The following is a 15,306-nucleotide window of genomic DNA, read 5'->3' as shown; positions in this document are numbered from 1 at the left end:
ACTTTGCTTGTTTATATATGTTGTGTTTCATAAATTAATATAATAACAACAATAACAAATAACTTAATTATTTCCTAAACATAATAATGCGTCGTGGTTAAGATATTGGAGAAACTATATTTATAAGGGATGTGATATCTACACGCTCCTTTTTACTTCTCTCATACTTTTTTATTTTTCAGCCGTCGGATATGATGAATTAAAGAATATCAAATGATAGAAAATAACAAATGATGTGGAAGAAGTAAAAAGAGATGTGTGGATAGCACGCTCAATTTATAAAAGTATTATTACTTTAATTTAAAGTAGGAAAAAAATTGCACTATTCATCTTTACGATGAAATGAGACTTCAATTTTAACTTATTCAACCCTTTTGTCATCATCCATTTCCGGATTGGTCCTTTCTTCACAGTTGGGTTGCATGTTGGGCCGGGTGCGGTAGTGAAATGACCCTTTAGCCGCTTGATTCCAAATCCAAGGGCCATCAAATGTGGGCATTTTTGGTCATTTCTCCTTAGGAGGTTGGGGTGGTTTGTCCGTCTCAATCGGTTGGGTTGAGAGGGTGGGCTAGCAGAATATCAAGGAGGGATTTGGGGTAGACAAAGTGATTTCAAGGAGGGGTTTGGGTTGATAGAGCTTTTAAAAATCTCTCTCCACCTTGAGCCCAGCGCCACCCTGCTATCCAGTATCCATTTTTCATCTCTTGCATACTCAAACCTAGCCGCTCCACCTCTCTTTATAAAAGAATAGCTATCAAACCCTTCCAATCCGATTCGACCATAACTCTGCAACAATGGTGAAGGAGGAGAAATATCTAAAAAAGGATTGGCTAAATTTCATAATACATTAAAATATGTGAGTGACCGTTACAACATAAAGGAAGTGCCCAAACTAGTGCAAAGCACGTGCAACAAAATACCAACTGGATCCTAAATTAAACCTTACAAAACAGCCCATAACTAGAGATGGGCAACGGTTATAGCGGACGGGTAACCGCGGTTATTTACTCATAATCGTTTATATTCATACCCGCATTACCGTTTACCCGTTGGGTAATTGCATAAACAGTTATATCTATACCCACAAGCGTTTATAAACGGTTAACCATACCCATAGCCGTTTGCCCGGTTAACCATACCCATAGCCGTTTGCCCATTTAACCATAACCGTTTACCCATTTAACCATAATTTTACCCGTTTTTGAACATGTTTATCCTTTTTTTTTACCCATTTACCTATTTTTTCACCCGTCTACATGTTTTTTTTTTAACAACTTGAAAATTACAAAAGAAAAACTTGTCATAATTTTCATTTTCTGACAATTAAACACTGTTATAGGTACATTTTAGCTTGTATTTCCCTATTTTAATCATTTAAATACTCAAACAATTCCAATAATTGAAATAATAGTTTACAAACGATATTTTTCTGCTACACCCAAGCAAGTCTTTAATTATAATCCATATGATTATAAAGTAAAGCTTCTAAAAACAAAAATTAGTCATTATAATCCATATGGATACCCATTATAACCACGGGTAGTTCATTTGATCATCTTCTTTTCAATGCATTTTAAACAATTCTCTGTTTTATACCGATACAGATACAGAGTGTTTTATTTGAACAATTCTCTGTTTCCTTCCTCTCATGCAATACAAAACCAAAAACGTCCAATTTAATTTCCGTTGCAGGTTCAAGAGAATATTATTGATGCAAAGTAACCCTCGAAAGAATTTTTTTTTTTTTTTTCAGTAGAAATAGAGTACCTGGTGAATCAGGACCGATGGATACTCGTTATAAATACGGGTAAACAGTTATCCATAATCGAAATTGTGAATTTTACATAAGCGGGTAATCTCGGTTACTTAAACCTATAAGTATTTTGCTCATCCTCACCCATGACATAAAAAAGCCCAACCATTACATTTTATTTAATCTTAAGCCCAATCGTTCTTACCATTTTCCTCCCTTTCTTGTTCTTCAACTCCGATTCCAATCAAAACTTGTGCTCCAAATTTCAGTAGCCCCTTCCCCTCAACCTTCTGCCAACATTGCAAGGTTTTAATGATTCCGACTGTGATTCAAAATTGGAAGGATATTTCAGAGATTTTCAAGGTTTGGTTTATCTGTTTTAGTTAAACTCTCATATTCTTGTGTTTGTATCTCAGCCACCAATTTAATTTCCTTTCCCACACCTTTTGCATGTTGAAGTCCACTTGAACATAATCTCCCTAGAACCTACGAGATTGGTTCCGCCAACACCCAGCATCGAGGTTGGTCTCAAACCATTCATCATCATTTCAGAGTTCATGTCTCGGCCTTCCCAAACGCATCCTATTGCTGTTTAAAATATTTTACGGTTCCTTTGCTTTTTAGGTATTCTAATGCTGATTGGGCTGAGTGTCGGATTTCTTGCTATTTCATCGGCCAAATCATGTCTCTTGGAGCTCCACCAAACAACCTACCCGCTCAATTGCCGACTTTTGCTTGTGCCGAATCTTTGTGGCTTACCTTTGTTCTTCGTGAACTTCGGTATCACGTGTCTACTTCAAGTTTATTGTTTCGTGACAACTACCACTTACTGTTGGGTTACGGCTCAAAGTTAAGATGATGCAAAAATTAGGTTTGTGTCGTCTGTTTCTTTTTTGTGTCCTAATTGGATTTGGATTTGACGTTTTGGTTGGATTCTTTACTTGATGGGGAGATTGTGTTAATTACCTATGTGATTAGGATTTAGATTTACTTCCAATTAGGATTAGTATTCTTATTGTAACCTAACTCTTATGCACTATAAATAGAACCTCAGGGTTAGCGTATTTTGTGTGCCTCACCATTAGTTTAGAGAGTTTTCTCTAATTCAGTTTTGGATGAAGGTCACCGTTTGGAATCATGAGTGGAAAATTCATGACTCATTCGTTTAGCAATTTGTTGAGAATCAATTTGAGTTAGAGAACAATTTGGGAGAATATTCTTCGTTTGTTTGAGTTCTCTACTCGTTTGGTTTATGGTTTGTAATTTGTGAGATTTGGGTTGTGAGAGTTAAAACACTCTTTTGTAACCTCTGTTTGTTTAATGAAATTCTTCACCATGCTTCGCCCTGGGCATAGGCTTTGCACCAAACCACGTTAAATCTTGTGTTCAGATTTTAAGATTGTTTGTTTTAGCTTTCGTGCGACGTTGATATTTGGTACTTTGTTAAAATTCACTTTCGTTTGTGCATAAAAATAAAACACTTACATGCCTGGTAATTCGATGTTTCATAATTGGACTAATAATTAAAACGTTATGTCACTCTACTAGTTGGTGGTTTTTCCACGACAATCTATCCTACCAGGGGCTGAAAAAACTCACAAAGGCATTTTAACCTATCACTAGCCACCATCATATGATTCACTAGTGCCAAGAATCAAACCAAAGACGTATTGTGTGAAATACAAATTTGTAATTCGTTCCCGACTACTGTGCCACCCTGTGATGGTCGGAGGGAATCAAACCCTTGAGTTAGCATAATTCGTTAAGTAAGGGAATTTGACGCTAGTTTATTATCTCTCCGAGCCCCGATAAATCTAATGGAAAAGACAAACTTGATAACACAAGAATGAATAAGAAGCTAAAAAAGATATGTGTTTATTCGTTCTCTTCGGTTAATCACAACAATGTTCTCAAAATCTGTCACCCAGCTTCGTTTCCGTCTCTAAACTTTCTTTTTAGATGTGGCTAAATCTGGCGAGGTAATGTGATGTAAAGTGGGCATATTCATATGCATTTCCCTATTTTTCTTCTGGTCGTGCATATCCATTTCTTCCACATCCCTCACCACCCTTCCTTCCCATACTTCATACAATTCTTTCTTGTATTTTCCCTCCATCTCCAACAAAAAAAAAAAATACTAATAGCGAAATAGGCATTAAAAGGGCAATAAGTTTTTATAAATCAACTCTAAAAAAGAAATATATATCTCTTAAATAAAACTAAAAACGATACGAATATCAAAGGTGTCGGGTTTTATTGACTGAGCTTTCAAACGTACAACAAAAACATGATTTGAAGTTAAGATAGAGCAGGATCACCATATTTCAGTAGGATGTCCCGGTGCCAGAACACTATACTACACGAGTACAGCATGGTTATTTGTTTAGAAATTTAGAAGCTTACACCTTTTGCTACTTTATCATTGTTCTTTGTCATTGCATTTCAAGTTGTAAGCGTTGTTAGTCCACCTTCTTCACAATCTCTTCCAGTGCTTCCCACAATTTTGGGTCATCAAAATCTTTAATAACAAAGGAGGCTCCCGCATTAATCAATGCTTCCTCGGGGTTCCTTGTGCCTAAACCCACTACCGGCATTCCGGCTGCTACTCCAGCCTTCACTCCCAAAACAGAATCCTTGACAACCAAAAGTTGAGCAGAGATGAGCGCAATGTATGTCAAAATTTTACTGAAGATCGAATGCTATTGTTAATTGCACAGCACAAAGTTCTGAGAGACAAACCTCAAAGATGAAAGCATGCTCGTTTGACAGGTTAAGCTTTTCAAGAGCCGTCAAGTAAGGATCAGGAAATGGTTTTGCTCGTATGCATTCCTCTCCAAGAACAACAATTTCAAAGAAATCCGTGAGCTTCAACTTTGATAATATTAGCTCGGCATTTAGTTTTGTAGCATTTGTTACTGCAGCCCTTCTGAAGCCTTGTTTTTCAATCCATTGGCGCAACCTAGGGAGGCCCTTAAGAGGTTCTATCTTTTCAGATATAAATCTGCAACATCACACTCAGTAAATCAAGTTGAGACAAGAGATAGGGTCTTTTATAATTGAAAGAAATAATTCCACAACTTGATACAGAAATAGAATTCCCTATTAGTCAACGAAGATTGTAGTTGATACAGTTTAAGATAATTTCCTTCCATCCACAGAAGTCTAACAAATAATACCAATGTGTCATATACCCGAAATGTATTTCATATCAAGCATGCAGTTTCTTGACAGATTTTTGAAGTTACCTTCGGAACATGGCTTCCTTATCTACCAAAAACTGTCTTGCTCTTTCGATATCCCAATCAGGAAAGAGGATACTACAAAGATACTCATTATGAACTCCAGCTATCTTCTCACTGAAGAATTCCTCAGTGATAGGAACCCCACCATTAAAACCTACCTGTGGTACACCAAAGAGTGAGTTGGAGAAAAGTGCAGTGTTTGTGCATATGTGAGAGAGAATGAGAGAGAGAAGCCTACTTCTTGAAGCATTTCACGGAAAGCATAATAATGGAAGGGATCTGAATCACACAATGTTCCATCAATATCAAATAGAATTGCTTCTAGAGGTGCGACACAAGCTAGAGAAGATTTTCTGTCATCACAAAATAGAAGGTGATTAAGGCAAGCAATCAGTCACAAAAGTTGAAAGTATATGAAGGTGACGAAACTAAGTTGCTATGTCTAGTGGCTCGGCCCAATGAAGCACAACAGTTTGTTCTAAAAGTAAACATTACTTTAGGTTAACATATATCACAGTTAAAAATCTTTAAATGCTAGATAAGATACAGCTTTCTTGTCAATTGTGGTGAGTCTTAACATTTCACAAAATGCATGCACAAAGATCTCTTAATAAAACTACGAATATTATAGGATGCAGAAAATTATCGCAGTGCTAAGAAAGATTATGAGATTCGGCCTTTTGTCCCGCTTAGCGTTTTTTTGAGTTTAAGCTATACTAAGTTGGCAAAGTAAAGCTGATAACAAGTAAACAGAAGACAAATAACTTTTCTAACGTATCACTGTGCACACAAGGCAAATAGATTTGCAATCAAAATCCCCTTAGTCCCAGGATCAATGTCTGAAGGGATCGAACCCTTTGAGCGAATAAGAATAAACATATTTGTTAAGGTAGGATAAGGATCGAACTTTTTCAACTGTCCATTATATCAACCATTGATCCCCAAGCGTATCATTTGAAGTCCTAAATAATTTCACTTATTATATCAACCACCGGAGACAGAAAACCTTTTAAACGCTTAGAAAGACGCCAATCCCCAACCCAAACCACAAGCAAGGGGAAAAGAAAGGTTTTAGTTAGACAGAACAGAACTTTTCCTGAAGTTACAAGGAGCGGATTTCCGCTTAGTATGCGGGTTTCCAAATGTTAACAAGAGCTCAAACACATACAGCTTTACATTAAAGGTCTAGTGAATCGCCAGCGAAAAGGCTGATGCAACCTCTTCAGCTAAGCAATTTGCCAACCATCCCAAACAAAATTAAAAAAGAACAAATTGACAATTATGTTTGTTTGCTTGTTCAGAATCAAGATTGGAATTCATAAGAACAATGCTATTCTCAATCAAGCCGATTCCTGTAAACCGGAATTCAAACTAAATCACTCAAATTATTTTCATGACATAAAATGTTCATAGCTAATGAACAAGGACAGCAATGTTCTTCTAAAGATATAATTTTTGCTCAACAATTATACTTCCATGCAATACGACGAAAACTCGAACAAACACTGATTCATACAAAAGTTACCACATTTATGAAAAAAATAACAACATCAGCAGAAAATTATGCTTTGCAGAATCAAAAATAAATTTAAAAAAAAAAGCAAGAAAATAAAAGAAATACCTATCGAGCGGGTGAGCATTTGATGAAAGGGACGCCATTGTTAGTGAGGTAGATCCGGATTTAGTGGGGTTGCGTGTGTGAGTTTTCTGGATATGGGTTTTGGGAAAGTGGTGAGAAGGAACAAGACGAGAAGAAGGGAGAGCGAGCATAGTATGGAACGTGAGACGACCTCTCTCCACTTTTATGGGGTTGTCGATTTTTTTTTTTTCCTTCTTTTTTCTTCTTTTGAAATGGAATATGCTATCTAAGAGTTGCAAAATGCCATTTTAATTTGAAAGAAGAAGAAGAATCAATGGCTTGAGCAAAAAAAAAGAATAAATGCTTTTTATTTGGAAAAGAAGAATAAATACCATCTTCCCTCCTGTCCTGAGGAAGTCCGGCGATTAAGGGCTGGTTTGGTATTGCTGTGCTTTGAAAAAAAGCTGCTGTGAGAATAAGCGGCTGTGCTGTAAGAATAAGCGGCTGTGAAATAAAGCCAGTAGAGTGTTTGGTAAACTTTTTTGTGAAAGTGCTTTTGGAAAAAAAAGCAGGATGATAGTGTGTCTTTTCATTAAAGGAGCACGTTAGCTCCGTGTGCTTTGAAAAAACTGGCTTTTTTTCAAAGCAGCAAATAGCAGCTTCAGCTTTTCCTTTGATTTTCAGCTTATTCTCACAGCAGCTTCCAAAATAAGCCCTTTTTTTTCAGTTTACCAAACACAAAAATGACCCTCAGCTTTTTTTCACAGTGGCTTTTTTTAAAATCACCTCAATCCCAAACGGGGCCTAAATAACATCTTATTTGGAGAGGAATAATTAGTGCGGGCGAATAAATCTAACGGCCCACAGACACCGGTCAGGAGGATCCCGACCAATTGCCTCGGAGAAGATCCAAATCCAATAAAGCTTCCAAAAATCTCTCTCCCACCTCGAGCCCAGCGCCACCCTGCTTTCATCTCTTGCATACTCAACCCTAGCCGCTCCACCTCTCCTTATAAAAGAATAGCAATCAAACCCTTCCAATCCGATTCGACCATAACTGTGCAACAATGGTGAAGGAGGAGAAATGTCTAAAAAAGGATTGGCCAAATTTCATAATACATTAAAATATGTGAGTGACCGTTACAATATAAAGGAAGTGCCCAAACTCGTGCAAAGCACATGCAACAAAATACCAACTGGATCCTAAATTAAACCTTACAAAACAGCCCATAACTAGGGATGGGCAATAGTTATGATGGGCGGGTAATCACGGTTATTTAACCATAACCGTTTATATTTATACCCACATAGTCGTTTACCCATTATGTAATCACATAAACGGTTATATCCATACACATAACCGTTTATAAACGGTTAACCATAACCGTTTACCCATTTACCCGTTTTTAAACCCGTTTATCCTTTTGTTATTCATTTACCCATTTTTTCACCCGTCTACATGTTTTTTTTTTAACAACTTGAAAATTACAAAAGAAAAATCTGTCATAATTTTTGTTTTCTGACAATTAAACACCGTTATAGGTACATTTTAGCATGCATTTCCCTATTTGAATCATTTAAGTACTCAACAATAATTGAAATAATAGTTTACGAACGATATTTTTCTGCTATATCCAAGCAAATCTTTAATTATAATCCATTTGATTACAAAATAAAGTTTCTAAAAGAAAAAAGTAGTCATTATAATCCATATAGATACCCGTTATAACTGCGGGTAGTTAATTTGATCATCTTCTTTTCAATGCGTTTTAAACTTCCTCTAAGTTTGAACGACCAATTCTTTTATACAGATACAGAGTGTTTTATTCAAACAATTCTCTGTTTCCTTCCTCTCATGCAATGCAAAAACAAAAAAGTCCAATTTAATTTCCATTGCAGGTTCAAGAGAATATTATTGATGCAAAGTAACCCTCGAAAGAATTTTTTTTTTTTTTTTCAGTAGAGATAGAGTACTTGGTGAATCAGGACCGATGGATACTCGTTATAACCTCGTGTAATACCCATAACCACTCATTTAAATTTCATGGATAAATGGTTATACCTATAACCATTTGTTCATCTAAACGGTTACCCATAACCGTAACTGTGAACTTTAAATGGACGCCATGGGTATTTCGTAACATAAAAAAGCCCAACCATTACATTTTATTTAATCTTAAGCCCAATCGTTCTTACCACTTCCCTCCCTGACTTGTTCTTCAACTCCGATTCCAATCAAAACTTGTGCTCCAACTTTCAGTAGCCCCTTCCCCTCAACCTTCTGCCAATATTGCAAGGTTTTGATGATTCCGACTGTGATTCAAAATTGGAAGGATATTTCAGAGATTTTCAAGGTTTAGTTTATCTGTTTTAGTTAAACTCTCATATTCTTGTGTTTGTATCTCAGCCACCAATTTAATTTCCTTTCCCACACCTTTTGCATGTTGAAGTCCACTTCAACATAATCTCCCTAGAACCTACGAGATTGGTTCCGCCAACACCCAGCATCGAGGTTGGGCTCAAACCATTCATCATCATTCATCATCTCAGGTCCCTTAATAGATTTGCCGCTGCTTATTGGGCTGAGTGTATTCATCATCATTTTAGGTATTCTAATGCTGATTGGGCTGAGTGTCGGATTTCTTGCTATTTCATCGGCCAAATCATGTCTCTTGGAGCTCCACCAAACAACCCACCGCTCAAGTGCCGACTCTTGCTTGTGCCGAATCTTTGTGGCTTACATTTGTTCTTCGTGAACTTCGGTATCACGTGTCTACTTCAAGTTTATTGTTTCGTGATAACTACCACTTACTGTTGGGTTACGGCTCAAAGTTAAGATACTGCAAAAATAGGGTTTGTGTTGTCCATTTCTTTTTGGTGTCCTAATTGGGTTTGGATTTGACGTTTTGGTTGGATTCCTTACTTGGTTGAGAGATTGTGTTAATTACTTATTTGAATAGGATTTAGATTTACTTCCAATTAGGATTAGTATTCTCATTGTAGCTAAGTCCTATGCACTATAAATGGAACCTCAGGGTTAGTGTTTTTTGTGTGCCTCACCATTAGTGTAGAGAGTTTTCTCTAATTCAGTTTTGGATGAAGGTCACCGTTTGGAATCATGAATGGAAAAATCCATGGCTCATTTGTTTGGCAATTTGTTGAGAATCAATTTGAGTTAGAGAACAATTTGGGAGAATCTTCTCCTTTTGTTTGAGTCCTCTACTTGTTTGGTTTAGGGTTTCTAATTTGTGGGATTTGGGTTGTGAGAGTTAAACACTCTTTTGTAACATATGTTTGTCTAGTGAAATTTCTCACCATGCTTTGCCTTGGACATAGGCTTTGCGCCAAACCACGTTAAATCTCTTATGTTCAGATTTTAAGATTGTTTGTTTTAGCTTTCACGCGACGTTGATATTTGGTACCTTGTTAAAATTCGCTTCCGTGTTTGTGCATAAAAGTAAAACACTTACATGGCCAGTAATTCGGTGTTTCATAATTGGACTAAGAATTAAAACGTTATGTCACCCTACTAGCTAGTGGTTTTGCCACGACAATCTACCCTATCAGGGGCTGGAAAAACTCACAAATGCATTTTAACCTATCACTGGCCACCATCATATGATTCACCAGTGCCAAGAATCAAACACAGGCTGTGTGGAATACGATCTTGTAATTCATCTCCGACTACTGTGCCACCTTGTGATGGTTGGAGGGAATCAAACCCTTGAGTTAGCACAATTCTTTAAGTAAGGGAATTTGACGCTAGTTTATTATCCCTCCGAGCCCTGATAAATCTAACGGAAAAAAACAAACTTGATTAAACAAGAATGAATAAGAAGCTAAAAAAGATATGTGTTTATTCGTTCTCTTCGGTTAATTACAACAATGTTCTGAAAATCTGTCACCCAGCTTCGTTTCCGTCTCTAAACTTTCTTTTTAGATGTGGCTAAATCTGGCGAGGTAATGTGACGTAAAGTGGGCATATTCAAATGCATTTCCCTTTTTTTTCTTGTCGTCGTGCATATCCATTTCTTCCACATCCCTCACCACCCTTCCTTCCCATTCTTCATACAATTCTTTCTTGTATTTTCCCTCCATCTCCAACCAAAAAAAAATACTAATAGCGAAATAGGCATTAAAAGGGCAATAAGTTTTTATAAATCAACTCTAAAAACGAAATATATATCTCTTAAATAAAACTAAAAACAATACGAATATCAAAGGGGTCGGGTTTTATTGACTGAGCTTTCAAGCGTACAACAAAAACATGATTTGAAGTTAAGATAGAGCAGGATCACCATATTTCAGTAGGATGTCCCTGTGCCAGAACACTATACTTCACGAGTACAGCATGGTTATTTGTTTAGAAATTTAGAAGCTTACACCTTTTGCTACTTTATCATTGTTCTTTGTCATTGCATTTCAAGTTGTAAGCGTTGTTAGTCCACCTTCTTCACAATCTCTTCCAGTGCTTCCCACAATTTTGGGTCATCAAAATCTTTAATAACAAAGGAGGCTCCGGCATTAATCAATGCTTCCTCGGGGTTCCTTGTGCCTAAACCCACTACCGGCATTCCGGCTGCTACTCCAGCCTTCACTCCCGAAACAGAATCCTTGACAACCAAAAGTAGAGCAGAGATGAGCGCAATGTATGTCAAAACTTTACTGAAGATCAAATGCTATTGTTAATTGCACAGCACAAAGTTCTGAGAGACTAACCTCAAAGATGAAAGCATGCTCGTTTGACAGGTTAAGCTTTTCAAGAGCGGTCAAGTAAGGATCAGGAAATGGTTTTGCTCGTACGCATTCCTCTCCAAGAACAACAATTTCAAAGAAATCCGTGAGCTTCAACTTTGATAATATTAGCTCGGCATTTAGTTTTGGAGCATTTGTTACTGCAGCCCGTCTCAAGCCTTGTTTTTCAATCCATTGGCGCAACCTAGGTAGGCCCTTAAGAGGTTCTATCTTTTCAGATATCAATCTGCAACATCGCACTCAGTAAATCAAGTTGAGACAAGAGATAGGGTCCTTTATAATTGAAAGAAATAATTCCACAACTTGATACAGAAATAGAATTCCCTATTAGTCAACGAAGATAGTAGTTGATACAGTTTAAGATAATTTCCTTCCATCCACAGAAGAAATCTAACTAATAATACCAATGTGTTATATACCCGAAATGTATGTGATATCAAGCATGCAGTTTCTTGACAGATTTTTGAAGTTACCTTCGGAACATGGCTTCCTTATCTACCAAAAACTGTCTTGCTCTTTCGATATCCCAATCAGGAAAGAGGATACTACAAAGATACTCATTATGACCTCCAGTTATCTTCTCACTGAAGAATTCCTCAGTGATAGGAACCCCACCATTAAAACCTACCTGTGGTACACCAAAGAGTGAGTCGGAGAAAAGTGCAGTGTTTGTGCATATGTGTGAGAGAGAGAGTGTGTGATTCGGAGAAAAATGCTGTGTTTGTGCATATGTGAGAGAGAGAGCGAGAGAGAGAAGCCTACTTCTTGAAGCATTTCACGGAAAGCATAATAATGGAAGGGATCTGAATCACACAATGTTCCATCAATATCAAATAGAATTGCTTCTAGAGGTGCGACACAAGCTAGAGAAGATTTTCTGTCATCACAAAATAGAAGGTGATTAAAGCAAGCAATCAGTCACAAAAGTTGAAAGTATATGAAGGTGATGAAACTAAGTTGTTATGTCTAGTGGCTCGGCCCAATGAAGCACAACAGTTTGTTCTAAAAGTAAACATTACTTTAGGTTGACATATATCACAGTTAAAAATCTTTAAATGCTAGATAAGATACAGCTTTCTTGTCAATTGTGGTGAGTCTTAACATTTCACAAAATGCATGCACAAAGATCTCTTAATAAAACAACGAATATTATAGGATGCAGAAAATTATCGCAGTGCTAAGAAAGATTATGAGCTTCGGCCTTTTGTCCCGCTTAGCGTTTTTTTGAGTTTAAGGTATACTAAGTTGGCAAAGTAAAGCTGATAACAAGTAAACAGAAGACAAATAACTTTTCAAACGTATCACTGTGCACACACGGCAAATAGATTTGCAATCAAAATCCCCTTAGTCCCAGGATCAATGTCTGAAGGGGTCAAACCCTTTGAGCGAATAAGAATGAACATATTTGTTAAGGTAGGATAAGGATCGAACTTTTTCAACTGTCCATTATATCAACCATTGATCCCCATGCCTACCATTTGAAGTCCTAAATAATTTCACTTCCTAAATAATTTCACTTATTATATCAACCACCACTGGAGACAGAAAACCTTTTAAATGCTTAGAACGACGCCAATCCCCATCCCAAACCACAAGCAAGGGGAAAAGAAAGGTTTTAATTAGACAGAACAGAACTTTTCCTGAAGTTGACAAGGAGCGGATTTCCGCTTAGTATGCGGGTTTCCAAATGTTAACAAGAGCTCAAACACATACAGCTTTACATTAAAGGTCTAGTGAATCGCCGGCGAAAAGGGCTGATGCAACCTGTTCAGCGAAGCAATTTGCCAACCATCCCAAACAAAATTAAAAAAGAACAAATTGACAATTTTGTTTGTTGGCTTGTTCAGAATCAAGATTGGAATTCATAAGAACAATGCTATTCTCAAACAAGCCGATTCCTGTAAACCGGAATTCAAACTAAATCACTCAAATTATTTTCATGACATAAAATGTTCATAGCTAATGAACAAGGACAGCAATGCTCTTCTAAACATATAATTTTTGCTCAACAATTATACTTCCATGCAATACAACGAAAACTCGAACAAACACTGATTCATACAAAAGTTACCATATTTATGAAAAAAATAACAACATCAGCAGAAAATTATGCTTTGCAGAATCAAAAATAAATTTAAAAAAAAAAGCAAGAAAATAAAAGAAATACCTATCGAGTGGGTGAGCATTTGATGGAAGGGACGCCATTGTTAGTGAGGTAGATCCGGATTTAGTGGGGTTGCGTGTGTGAGTTTTCTGGAGATGGGTTTTGGGAAAGTGGTGAGAAGGAACAAGACGAGAAGAAGGGAGAGCGAGCATAGTACGGAACGTGAGACGACCTCTCTCCACTTTTATGGGGTTGTCGATTTTTTTTTTTTTTTTTTTTTCCTTCTCTTTTCTTCTTTTTGAAATGGAATATACTATCTAAGAGTTGTAAAATGCCATTTTAATTTGAAAGAAGAAGAATCAACGGCTTGAGCCAAAAAAAAAAAAAAAAAAAAAAGAATAAATGCTTTTTATTTGGAAAAGAAGAATAAATGCCACCTTTCCCCCCTTCCCCCCGCGCCCCACGACCCGGTCGCCGAGCGAATAAATGTCGTCTTATTTTGGAGAGGAAGAATTAGTGCCATCTTATTTGATCGGAAAATAAGGATAATACTACATATCCAATCCACTCCTTCTAAATAATATGGTTTTGTCATTCAAATGGAAAATCATTTAAACAGTTTATCTTAAATATTTTACTTGGTATTCATTTCGATTTTATACATTCGAATAATTCTACAAACTTCAATTGCAATGATTTTTTAAGAGATAGTACTTGGATGAAAATTTTAAAATATGTACGATGAAAATACTCTCTGAACTTTAAAATTTAAATTTAAATAAAATACCATTTTATTTGATAGAAGAAAACTTCAATTTTAGTATATTTTATTGATCTTATTTACGATAAAATTGAGCAATGCCTCTCAATTGCAATTTGTAGGCTTTATTACATTTTTTTTACGCTTTCAATTTAATTCTGAATTTCCTAACTTTTACTTAGTGCCAAAAGTCTTCGCGCTGTTGAACCTAAATTAAGTTGAAATTGTGAATGTTGGATTAGGGGTTTTGGATGGTTTTAAAATGAACCACCAGTTTTCAATTTTAGAAATTTACATGAGTTTTTAAAATTGCATCGTGTAAACTTTATGTCAAATTGATTTTTCAGTCTACCGTAACTAAATGATATGATAATTGTTGATACTATTCTATATACTGATGTGGCTATGTGATGCCCACATTACCTTATTAAGATTGAATGAGTGAAATTTTTGCTAGTAAAGTCGACAATATTCTATTTTAAAATTGGGTAGTTATTGTTTAATGTCGTAAAAGCAGTATGAATGTCCACTGTAAAAGTAGTGGGATGACCTACATGAAAACTTTGTAAGATGGATGTGTTCTGTTTGGCTCATACATTTGCGAGTACTTATGAGTCATGTGTTGACAACAATTGAAAAATGGTGACTGCCACAAGCAAAGTTTGGAAGCAAGCAAGACTTGACCTTGTGTTTGCTTGCACACAATTGTGCATGTTTTCTCTTCTATGCATCAAATGACAAATGGAGAAAAGTTGTACTTTATAGACTAGGTATAGACTTTGGTGCATGCTAGGTAGGTTAGGTAATAATTATGTCATGTGAACTTAAGACTTTTTGGTCTTGGTTGTTGGCATAGTTGCTAGTGTATGACTATAACTAGATGCAATATTTGTGCATTTAGTAATGCTTAGAAAGTGGGAATGTAAGCATCATAGAAGCATCCAAGGGGGAGAGCATCCGGCTCTCCCATGGGAAAAGTTGAACATGGGTTGAGAGAAAATCAAGAGAGCTAGAGTGAAAAGTATTCTGGTGAAAGAACTCTTGGGGTAGAGTGAGGCTCTTGGGAAAATTCTATGAGTGGATGTGCAAGGGATATGGGATTGAGTTATGTTG

The 15,306-nt window shown here is 36.5% G+C and overlaps 1 protein-coding gene and 3 long non-coding RNA genes across 6 annotated transcripts; 3 read left to right on the top strand and 1 right to left on the bottom strand.

Moving 5' to 3' along the window:
• The first annotated feature begins 1,932 nt into the window (after nucleotides 1-1,932).
• LOC126599680 (uncharacterized) lies at nucleotides 1,933-3,121 on the top strand. Its single transcript, XR_007615227.1, has 3 exons — nucleotides 1,933-2,116; nucleotides 2,213-2,274; nucleotides 2,378-3,121. It is a non-coding gene; the product is annotated as an uncharacterized LOC126599680 (long non-coding RNA).
• Nucleotides 3,122-3,988: 867 nt separating this feature from the next.
• LOC126599658 (haloacid dehalogenase-like hydrolase domain-containing protein Sgpp) lies at nucleotides 3,989-13,724 on the bottom strand. Of its 3 annotated transcripts, XM_050266084.1 has the most exons (6): nucleotides 13,545-13,724; nucleotides 6,617-6,664; nucleotides 5,234-5,348; nucleotides 4,999-5,153; nucleotides 4,493-4,754; nucleotides 3,989-4,386 (listed from the first exon to the last, which is right to left on the bottom strand). In XM_050266084.1, exons 1-6 carry the CDS (start codon nucleotides 13,643-13,645, stop codon nucleotides 4,213-4,215), a joined length of 855 nt encoding a protein of 284 aa, XP_050122041.1. In that variant the 5' UTR covers nucleotides 13,646-13,724; the 3' UTR covers nucleotides 3,989-4,212. The 3 variants fall into 3 exon arrangements, with proteins under 3 accessions (XP_050122041.1, XP_050122034.1, XP_050122026.1); XM_050266077.1 differs by lacking the exon at nucleotides 6,617-6,664 and having other exon boundaries at nucleotides 13,497-13,723; XM_050266069.1 differs by lacking the exons at nucleotides 3,989-4,386; nucleotides 4,493-4,754; nucleotides 4,999-5,153; nucleotides 5,234-5,348; nucleotides 6,617-6,664 and adding exons at nucleotides 10,790-11,187; nucleotides 11,294-11,555; nucleotides 11,803-11,957; nucleotides 12,092-12,206 and having other exon boundaries at nucleotides 13,497-13,721.
• On the top strand, nucleotides 6,281-13,646 carry LOC126599674 (uncharacterized). Its single transcript, XR_007615225.1, has 2 exons — nucleotides 6,281-6,664; nucleotides 13,545-13,646. It is a non-coding gene; the product is annotated as an uncharacterized LOC126599674 (long non-coding RNA).
• LOC126599687 (uncharacterized) lies at nucleotides 8,689-9,933 on the top strand. The gene is made up of 2 exons (XR_007615228.1): nucleotides 8,689-9,086; nucleotides 9,182-9,933. It is a non-coding gene; the product is annotated as an uncharacterized LOC126599687 (long non-coding RNA).
• Nucleotides 13,725-15,306: the final 1,582 nt, after the last annotated feature.

Source organism: Malus sylvestris, chromosome 2 (assembly GCF_916048215.2).
Source record: "Malus sylvestris chromosome 2, drMalSylv7.2, whole genome shotgun sequence".
Classification (NCBI taxonomy): Eukaryota; Viridiplantae; Streptophyta; class Magnoliopsida; order Rosales; family Rosaceae; genus Malus; species Malus sylvestris.
Note: the sequence above shows the minus strand (reverse complement) of the source record. Positions and strands in the feature narration are given on the sequence as shown.

Coding starts and splice junctions, on each gene's coding strand:
- LOC126599658 (XM_050266084.1), bottom strand. CDS start 13,645: ATGCTCGCTCTCCCTTCTTCTCGTCTTGTTCCTTCTCACCACTTTCCC. Junction 6,665..13,544: donor CCCACTAAATCCGGATCTAC/CTCACTAACAAT, acceptor ATCCGGATCTAC/CTCACTAACAATGGCGTCCC. Junction 4,387..4,492: donor AGCATGCTTTCATCTTTGAG/GTTTGTCTCTCA, acceptor TTGGTTGTCAAG/GATTCTGTTTTGGGAGTGAA.